Below are 10331 nucleotides of genomic sequence, written 5' to 3'. Positions count from 1 at the left end.
TATGCAACACCTGAAAGGTCAACTGCCCATGACGATAAGATAAAAATACAAATAAGAAAAAGTTACAGCATTCTTTATCAGAAGCTAAAGGCCATTTATTATAAGGTACATAAAGTTGACTGATTCTTTAAAAATTAATGTCATATGTATCAAATTATAATCTTTGATAAAAGAAATTGTTCACCAACTTTTCCAAATTTATGGAGGAGGAGCCATCAGGAGCAGTGGCCTCTTCTGCCTTTTTCTTCCACTCTAAGGCCTTGTTTCTCAATTTCTTGCCCTTCTCTCCAGGTCCCATTAACTCTCTCACCAACATCTCCACCTCATCTCTCTTCACATCTTCACCACTAGTAATTTCCAAGCCAAAGCCCCATTCATTACAAGTGTATCTACAATTTGTGGGTTGGTCTCCAGCAAATGGCCAACAAATCAAAGGCACTCCAGCACATAAACTCTCCATTGTTGAATTCCATCCACTGTGGGTTAAGAATCCTCCTGTGGATGGGTGTTTTAGGACTTCCTCTTGAGGACACCAACTTGCAATGAAACCTTTTTGTTTCGACAATATTATTATTTCTTCCACAAACTCAGATTCTAAATCTCCAATCACCATATCATCCCTAATTATCCATAAAAATGGGTGACCACTATTAGCAAGTCCCATTCCAACCTCAATAAGCTGCTCCTTTGTCATAGCAGTAATGCTTCCAAAATTTACATAAATCACAGAATTGGGTTCCTTGGACTCCAGCCAATACAAACACTCAGTTTCTTCTTTCCATAGATTATATCCCACAGAGTTTAACACACGACCACCATCATCTTGATCGTGTATTTGATCGAGAAGCAACTGAAGTGGACCAACGGCTAATACATGAGAAAACATAGATGAGAGAGCATCCAAAACTTGACTCTCTAATGCATCAAATGTATGAATAAGTATTGCTGAAGCTTTAGACGCTTTCTCAGTTGCTTCCATGGTCAAGTTAAACAAAATGTCGTCTGGATCCGTTGATCGAACAAAACTAGGGAGATCCCTTATGCGAATATCTTTCATTCCTGGAATCCACTCTATAACTGTGTCCAATTCTTTTGTAAGATAGCTCTCGTCTGCAAACACAAATAGCCAAAATCTTGTAAAAAGCAAACAACAAACTAGCAGAAAAGCAAAGATACTCAAAACGTTATTCTCTAATGCAAACAAATGTGCATGAAAACTGTTACTAGTTCTCATATCCTACGCACCTTTAAGTGTCCGGAATTGTTTAAATCCCATTAAACTACATGCAGAGATTGTGAAAAACAGTATAATAGGAAGTGCAACTTCTTCAGCAGCTGTGATAGCGAATGACAAGAAACCATCTGAGATTATGACCCAACTGACAGTATTTGAAGATGGAGCATTGATGAGTTTAGCAAGCAGGTTGCGAAATGGGTCCAAGAGGACATGGTTTCGGATTGATTCACAGAGCGCAGACATGTCTTGAGTAGTGTCATCCGGTTGATAAGGGAGGCCATCTGGAATGGTTTCAAATTGAAAGTGGGGGAAACCATCTAAAGAGTTAGCGCCTCTTGATTTGAGTAAGCGACTGTGATTGAACTCAGTGTTGACAAAAGTGATGTCCAAACCTTTGTGGTGAAGAAGTTTTGCTAATTTAAGCATTGCCTTAATGTGACTCTGGAACGGACTCGGAATACAAACTACATGAACCTTGCAACATACTTGTGCTTTGGATTCCATCTCTCTCTCTCTCTGTCCAACTTTGCTAGAGCACTGATTACATACATAACTGTTAAAACCTTATCATCAACCAAGATAATTTATTTTTTATGTTGACGTCAATCAATTCAACACTAATGACAGATGGCAAAGATAACTTGGTGCCTTTCATTAGTGATGTCTTTGGTCCACATATACTCCAAGTTATCCCAACCTTTCTAGTCTGATGTATTAATACGCAAGTAAGATATTATTGGCAGGCTCACTAAGTCAGCTTTCCAACGCATTTTATGATGTTATATCCATATTCATTAAATGATTTTTCTCTTGTCGGCTCAGATTCATTGAATGCAAGATAAATGAACCGAAGCCCTCTATTTCTTTATTTTTTTCAATTTCCTAGGGAGTCTAATGAGTTAGTATTGGTTAGTTGTGACATTACCACGCTTTGATGGTTGTTCCAAAACAAACCATAATAGTACTATAGTTTGGCAAAGTGACTGGTTATTGAATTTGAATATAATTTTTATTTCTAGATAGACATGACTGATTGTTATTATATGGTTAATTTGGTGTCAAACTTGGGTGTCGAACCTTTCAATCCCTTTGTTTTTTAATTCCCCCACTATCAGAGTGGTTAAATTGAGCTGTCCAAATGAAATGTATATTGGACTGAAAATTGCCTAATTCCAGCAGTGAAAATACATGGAATGGATCCCTCAACTCCACTCCTAATCACATGACGTACACACGATAATCAACTTATCAAATCATTGTAGGTGAGTTCCTTTGGAATGAAAACTTCTAAATAAATGTAATTTGGGCAAATTTTGTTCAGCTTTTGGAGAAATGAGGGATAAAGAACTCATTATTTTAATCCTGTGTCCAATACTTTCAAATAATATGAAGAAATGTAATCATGTTAAATGCATTGAACAAACAAGTTAAAACTTCTGAATTTGTCAACTACGTTCAAGACTGTCAATAAAGCTGTAGATTATGCAACAAGTAGTTATGTATTATAGCATGAAGAGCTTATAAAAACTACCCACTTGAGAAAGTACCCATCAAATACACGCCATGGTGTTATTATGTGGTATCCTTCAATTTAGTCGCTATTTTCTTTCTCATTGTCCAAAATGCAGCATAGTAGCAGTTCTGCAAAGAAGATCAAACTTAACAAAGCCAGAATTGAAACAACTGAAGCCACAACTTTCAATTATTTATCAAGGCCTACAACAAGCAAAAATGCGTAGAGGTTCAGATTGTCCTTGTCTCACATACAAGACAGATAGCATTAGCATCATAGTAACAGACATTACACACAGGAAGCATACAGTTTCAAGAGGGACAATTACAGTGTTTTTTATGTCACAGATGATAATTTCCAGATCCAAACTTTTTTTTACTTTTTCCAGTTTTCAAACTTAACAAGCAAAATCGGCATTCAATTTATCAGTATTTTAAATTTCATGTTACTGGATGCTGTTAATGGTAATCATAAAAATATTGGGGTCAATTTGAGACAATGCTACAGTTCCTGTAAGAAACTGAAAACCTCTACTTCGGAAATCTAAACCAGAATGTAGTATAACTAAGCTAAGACAACCATTTAGACTTAACATTTAGAACATCTTGACGATAAAACAATTAGACGACCATTATCAATAATTTCTCCATTTGTGTAACTAAGAATAAACCAAGATTTAAGGCCCTTCTATTAAAGTGCATTATTATACAAGGGGGAAAGGAAAATGATACAGACAAAGAAAAATCCCAATGCACAAAGTAAAAGGCTTACCTGCATCATAGATCGGGGATTTGTAGTGTAGGTTGTCCCAATTGTGCTTTCCTTCTGAATGTCATGACCAAGTTAAATCACACACACAGATAATAGATTGCCAAACAAAAATTCAGCAACGGATTAGCATGAGACTGACATTACCTCACACTCAAAACCATAGTGTAAAGCAACCCTCTTTACATCTTCCAAACTCAGTTCAATAGAAATTTCCTAGAGAAGGGGAAGAGGGAAAGAAAGAATAAACGACAACACAACCTCAGCCTGAGATATATGGTTACCAAATTCAACATCAGCAAATGCATAAATTAGCACAAGCTACAGAAATAAAGCTTACATCCTCCTCTCCATAATTATCTGCAAAGTGATAAAGTAGGGGTCCCAAATTTATCCAAACCTGTCAGTAATAAATTTATCCAGCAAATCAGCAAAGATCAAGTAAAAGGGAAATAAAAAAAGAGATTCAAACAGCTTGAAAAAACTTACTCCACCATCTTTCAGAATTTTTGATATTATTTCAATGTATTCAATAATGTTGTGTGCAGTATCAATAAAGAAGCAAGTTACAACTGCATCCCAAAAGCCTGCAGCAATCAGAAAAATATAAGAATTTCATACGAATCTAATATAAGAACAAGTAAATACATGGTAGTATTCATATACTTCAGAGACTGCAAGCATGACGATGTTGTGAGTCAAAAATCAAATTGCTTATGCATGGCAGCAGCAGACAACAATATAACAGGTGTAACATTGAACCAAACATTCAAAGTAAATAGATACTATTTTAATATAGTAATGATAGCACCAAGTGAAAATAATTAAAAAGAATGCACAGCTGGTTTTAATGCCAATGCTTTAATTTGGCACAAATCAAGTGATGAGAGACCTACCGAGGAGATTGAGTGCCAACTAGTATTAAGTTAAATTTTCTGTCCAGATGTTGGTTTTGAATGGTTTCATTCTTGTTTAATTTTATAAATTAAAGATACTTCAGGAATATCCAGAGTTGATTAATTATGAATAAGTCAAAGCAATTCTCCCAAATCAACCGGAAACAAGGTTTTAGACAATTTCGGCTATTGTTCTTTTGGGATTATGTGACCTAGACCTTTATCTTCCTTTTTATTTCTCTCTCTCTTTAATTTCAGTACATTAACCTTTTTCAATCCTTCCATCTGATCTATTTACTTATTTTTCTCAACCATGAAATCTTAACTTCTACAAGCCAAATCACTACCATAACCTAAACAAAACCAACTGAAAGTAAAACCATGAGGCACCAAAATTTTTGTAATCCGGGCCACTGTTTACAGGTTTTAGATCAGCCCCCAGAACTCCAGGCTCCTTTATCATAGTTCCTTTAACACAAGACCTTCTGTCGTTTTGACTACCAGTTAACCTTCAAAAAGGCTCAAAAAGAAACCTTGCACCACAGTCCTACATCAATTTTTACCAGTGTGCGAATAGTGTGCAGATATTCTTATAAACAAAACAAACATATGAATGCTTCAATAGAAGGAACTACAAACAAAGTTACTACCATATCATAATTAGAATTTGTTATTACCTTTTCTCTTCCTCTCTCTCTGCACAATTCAACAATAAGCCATAATAAGCTCCTTTCTATCGACATTTTCTCTTTATCTACATTCTGAAGGAATTTCCCCCTAAATAAAAGCTGAAAACTGAAATCAAAATCTGACTATTTATTCCTATGCTCTAAGTTTTTGTATTTATTATGGGAATTTTAATGAAAGAAGAAAGTAAAATTCCCAACAAAAAAGGATCCATGCTAGGGCCAATTGTTGACAATATGGGTTTATGGATTTATTGCAACTCTGGTAAGGCTGCAAGCAATTCTCTGGTTCAAAACCAAAATTCATAACTATTAAACCACTCTTCTGGTTAATCAATATGCATTTATGGATTTATTGCAATTGTTAGAATGCTTTTCTTAAGTTTGGAAATTGCTTTCATCTATACATTATAAAATGTCATTGCCCTTTATTTTAGCATTAAGAGCTTCCTTAATATGAATAACTTAAAAATCTCACATTTCCAGAAAATATATTCTTTCCATAATTCCAGCAAACAAACACAACCTCTAAAATCACCATATGAATGCCTTTCCCTCCTCATCCAATCCCCTATTAGACAAATGATGTTGCAAATGTGGAGAAGCCCAAGATTTAGAATCTGACTTCATACAAACAAGTGATGAGGGAAACCCATGCCACGGAAAATGCAGATAAAAACGATATAGACTATAAAGATCATATCAGAATCCAAAACATTGATAAATCTTAATGTTGGCCTATCCTAGAATATTTGCTCATGCATCAAAATTTCACACCAAGTTCATGGATATTGTCTAAAAGGAAATACCATTTAAAGCATCCTTGTTTTGTTGTTCATTAGTATTACTTATTTCACCCTTCAACAATCAAACATATCAAACATTAAGAAATAAGAGACATAATAAAGAAGTGATACTAATTATCCTACCTTCTTGGCTTGGATCATTATAGACCTCAATAAAGTCACCGCCACACATAGAAAAACCTTCAGTAATCCCTGCACTGCTACCAAAGCAAGTCAATTACCCAGCAGCATACAATGAAATAGGATATCAAGCATACAATTGCATATCATTACCCAGACAACAACCTTTAAAAAAATTGAATGCCCACACCAATTGAAAGGGTCCTTGAAATTGATACATGTTAGAAAATGGCATTCACCAAGCATATTGAAGTGAGACGAAATAATCTACAAGGTATAGCAACAGTCAATAGTTCAATCCAACATTTCAAAACAAATCTTCCAACGAGATATAAAATCTGAGTTTTGACAGATGAACATTAGAGAGGCCAACCAATTCTATAAATAAGAACTGATTATAATTACTGATGAATCATGACAACCATGAGACACCTCTGTTTACAGGTAAAGCCTTGGATATTAGGGATGGACAATCTTCCATTCTTCTTAAGAATTCTTTAGTTTGGCAACTCGCAAAGCTTCAAATATGTCAAATTGTGGGGAAACAGTTCATGAAATTTCAAGACAACAAACAATATTGCAGCACTGAAAAACTTTGAGAGGGAAAAAGAGACATGTATAGAAGTAGTTCACACCTTGCTGGATGAATATCAGGGATAGCAACAGGACGCAGTTGGTCACTATCAGAAAGCGAATTGCAATTGCTGTGTATCCAAGGATATATCGTCCACTCCCCAGCATTTTGAGTACTGAACAGATCAAACGAAAGAAATTATGTAACAGAACAAACAATTTTTTTTCAGAGATTAAATTTCACTAAGGAGAACAATACAAAAAGGAGTGTGACTAGGGAAAACTTGTCATTACTGATTAAGAATGAAACTTGAGCATATCATCATGTAGTATGAAAATTCATTTCCCTGGCTCATAAAACCTGGCATGCACCACAAGAGATGTTAGGTGCCGCATAAAATTAAGCGTAGTACTTGTGAGAATGTGACACCAAGCATACCTAGACATGAGATTTCCAAAGCCAACCGCCCAAGTCCAGCACCAGGAACTAAACAGGCAGGGGGGCTGTGAACAATTTTATGATATCAGCAAACACAACAACAGATCAGAGGTCACTACAATATGAAAAGGTAATAGAAAATTACATGATCACAGCACAATAGCAATATCACTTTTAAAAATGTTAAAAGCAGCAATAAATCCTGTGTACCTTTCTTTAGAGCGAATAGGGAATAGAGCATCAAGTTCTTCAAGAATAGGCTTGTAGCATTGATCACGCTCTTTTTTTCCCTGCATCAAAGATAAAAAATTAAAAAATTGTAGATGATAACTCCTACACTAGAAGCCAATAAAAAGAAAGCATTACCTCTGCTGCCCAGTCTCTAACTATATTCCTTATTATACATCGGACCTGAAAATAATGATTATAGTACATTTTGTGAAATCATTCCATTAAATGGCATCCATTTTTAAAAAACTGGGAAGATAATCACAGAACAGGAAAGAAACATATAATGCATCCAACTGCTTACATCAGTACCAGATGTTATCATAGAATATCAAGTGAAAGAGATCTCACAGCAAGTGCATTTATATATCATAACAAATCAAATGATTAGAATGTAATGCAACACTCCAAGGTGCTGGTAAGAAAAACTTATGTTGCTTTTATCAGCAAGAGTTATTGTGGTCCACCGCATCAACCACTGTAATTATAAAACTTAAACCCACAAAGGCCTTCTTGACATTTCTGCTTCAATTACCAGAAAATTCATCTTAAGTTAAATTCAAATAATCCCTGTGATTTTCCAAGACGTGCTAAATACAAAACTATTCCAGTTCTCAAATAAGTGATATGGCATTGGACACAAGACAGCCAATATTTGACTTTTTGTTATATATAAATATATGAGACCTGGACATAAAAGAGCACATTCAGCTTCAGTGAGAAGAGAAGCACTATACCTTATCAACATCAACTAATGGAACATTCAACTGAAACGATGGATCCAACCAGTCGCACTGTGAGACTACCTGGATATATGAAACCACCAGCAAGGAAATCGTTTCAATAATAATGTAATCCAACAAATTGGAAGTATTAAGTGAAAGCATGGATAACTTTCTAGTCAAACAGGTATAAACATTTTGCAATAGGATATTCCTGCCAGCAGGATCCACATAAAGGGAAACTGACCCTAAATTCTGTCAGCAAAGCCATGCTTGTGGCTAGTATCTAAGATTGTAGATCAAAGTTGCCGAAATTCATTCTTTTTTTATTCGTTTACCCCTTATAAACGAGCAAAATCAGGCAAGTAATCTAGAATATGTTGCATAATGGACTTTTTTGTACATTCATTGGATGAACTACTTTTATTTTGCTTCACTTCAGCAATTCCTCACAATTGTATCCAGTAACCTCAACAGTAATAGGTTCCTAAATTTATAAACTTTAGGATTATATTTAATGGGATAGAAATATGAGTAGGACCAGGAGGGAGAAGGGAGAAGAGGAGGGGAGTACAGCATAAAGCTGAAAATAGAATTCCCAGAAAAAAGAGACAGAAACATTCACACAAGAAACATATAGATACCCATGGAGAGTCTAAAGAGCCATCATGTTATCACTATAAAACAGGTCTAATTAGCCAATGACAGAGGAATAACAAGCTGAGATGAAGCAATAACATTACATTTCCATTATCAATAGATTCAACGCTGCAACTTTGTTCCATCCCCTTTTTATTTTCCAATTCAGCAGGAGTGTTTGCAGCTTTAGACTCACTGGGAACTTCAGTTTCAACCTCCTGTTGTTATCTACATAAGTCAAATTTCATAATGAAAAAGACAAACAAAATCCAGAAAATGCAGCCGCAGCCATTACCACCAATATATATATATATATATATATATATATATAATGGAAATAAAAATCTAATACGGTTATCTAATTGTTTATGAGACCTTATTTGTAGCCATTTCTTTTGTAGTTTTGCAAATTGCTTCACTCTTTTCCTCACAGCGGGCTTCATCAGCCTCAGAAGAACACATTCTTACACTAGTTGAGGTACAGAGACAAGAGTTAACATTCATGTCTTGAGATAACAGATGATCATCCGGCTTACATTTAACATGAGAGTCCTCACAAATATCCATGTCCTGGCTCATATCAAGCGGGGGATCAAATGCCTGCCAAATAAATATAAATTAAGGATTGCAGCATCAAAACATCAAAATAAAAAAGATTAAAAATAAAAAGAGCAGAAAAACAGACCTGAAGCATAGCGAAAATGAAATAAGAATTTATGGAAATACATCTGCAGAATGAAAAGCCAAACTAGACAGTCAACCAATACGTTTAGACTCTTCAGCATTCAATAAGAGCATATTCAACAATGAAAATTTACATACTTACTTAGTTTCCGAAACTTGGTGGGGTAGTGAGATATTAAAGCCTGAAAAGCCATTAGAAAAGCTTAATCAACTGAACAAGAAAAACAGAATAAAAAATTAAAACAATTTTTAAAATAAAATTAACCTTGTGGTGCAGTGGAAGCTTTTTAAAAGACCTTTCGTATCTTCTAACATCTTCTTCAGCGGCTTCTGGATAGCTGAATTCAATCCATCATATTAATCAGAACATTATATTAATAAAGAGAAAATATAAATAAGAAAATAAAAGATAAACGCACTTGAGATAGGCGCTAATGATACGCCTGAGGGATTTAACTTCCATGGCTTCTTCAAGCCTTCTTTGACGACATCGTTCCTCGTCTTCCTCCATCCCTCTTTCTTCTACTCTGTAACTCATTTGCTCTTTACTCTCGCTCTCCACCAGGACGACCACCACATCTAACAATTAAAGGGTTTTTGAATTTCATTATGGACAACTGATTGGCCCATCGCATCTTATTGGATCTCATTATGGGCTACTATTCAGCCCATCACACCTTATAGCACGAAGGCCCATAAAAATAAGGAAATTTAATTAGACTTGAAAAGGTAAACATTACCAGGAGAAAAATACACGTTTATGAAAACAATTAAAGAAACGACACACGTTTATGTGTCATGGATTTTTACACAAGTTTATCTCTTAAGGGTTATTAATATTTTTTAATATCTTCTTCCTTTTTTTTTTTTTTTTTAAATTTTTACATCATATAATCAAACAGATTTACATTTATATCATTTTAAAAGTTGAATTAAACGATTTTATATCATTAAATATTTTAGTTTTATCTTTTAGAAAATCCATATCCTCTTTAATAGTCTTTATAAATATTTGTCTTC

The 10331-nt window shown here is 34.7% G+C and overlaps 2 protein-coding genes across 2 annotated transcripts; both read right to left on the bottom strand.

Moving 5' to 3' along the window:
- LOC116114394 (7-deoxyloganetin glucosyltransferase-like) lies at positions 1–1774 on the bottom strand. The gene is made up of 2 exons (XM_031400535.1): positions 1246–1774; positions 1–1110 (listed from the first exon to the last, which is right to left on the bottom strand). Exons 1-2 carry the CDS (start codon positions 1739–1741, stop codon positions 155–157), a joined length of 1452 nt encoding a protein of 483 aa, XP_031256395.1. The 5' UTR covers positions 1742–1774; the 3' UTR covers positions 1–154.
- Positions 1775–2624: 850 nt separating this feature from the next.
- On the bottom strand, positions 2625–9873 carry LOC116114396 (carnosine N-methyltransferase-like). The gene is made up of 18 exons (XM_031400536.1): positions 9731–9873; positions 9577–9649; positions 9450–9493; positions 9313–9355; positions 9003–9227; positions 8732–8845; positions 8004–8072; positions 7405–7449; positions 7249–7328; positions 7039–7103; positions 6894–6960; positions 6662–6775; positions 6030–6103; positions 4008–4105; positions 3859–3918; positions 3666–3734; positions 3522–3575; positions 2625–2878 (listed from the first exon to the last, which is right to left on the bottom strand). The coding sequence occupies exons 1-18, from the start codon at positions 9847–9849 to the stop codon at positions 2810–2812; spliced, it is 1482 nt and encodes a 493-aa protein (XP_031256396.1). The 5' UTR covers positions 9850–9873; the 3' UTR covers positions 2625–2809.
- Positions 9874–10331: the final 458 nt, after the last annotated feature.

This window comes from Pistacia vera, unplaced genomic scaffold (genome assembly GCF_008641045.1).
Source record: "Pistacia vera cultivar Batoury unplaced genomic scaffold, PisVer_v2 Contig71, whole genome shotgun sequence".
Classification (NCBI taxonomy): domain Eukaryota; kingdom Viridiplantae; phylum Streptophyta; class Magnoliopsida; order Sapindales; family Anacardiaceae; genus Pistacia; species Pistacia vera.
Note: the sequence above shows the minus strand (reverse complement) of the source record. Positions and strands in the feature narration are given on the sequence as shown.

What these genes read in the sequence shown, in the direction of transcription:
- LOC116114394 (XM_031400535.1), bottom strand. Translation starts at nt 1,741, where the DNA reads ATGGAATCCAAAGCACAAGTATGTTGCAAGGTTCATGTAGTTTGTATT. An exon ending in ACAATTCCGGACACTTAAAG is followed by an intron (nt 1,111 to 1,245) that starts GTGCGTAGGATA and finishes TTGTGTTTGCAG; the next exon opens with ACGAGAGCTATCTTACAAAA.
- LOC116114396 (XM_031400536.1), bottom strand. Translation starts at nt 9,849, where the DNA reads ATGAGTTACAGAGTAGAAGAAAGAGGGATGGAGGAAGACGAGGAACGA. An exon ending in ATCATTAGCGCCTATCTCAA is followed by an intron (nt 9,650 to 9,730) that starts GTGCGTTTATCT and finishes GATTGAATTCAG; the next exon opens with CTATCCAGAAGCCGCTGAAG. An exon ending in ATAATTATGGAGAGGAGGAT is followed by an intron (nt 3,735 to 3,858) that starts GTAAGCTTTATT and finishes CCCCTTCTCTAG; the next exon opens with GAAATTTCTATTGAACTGAG.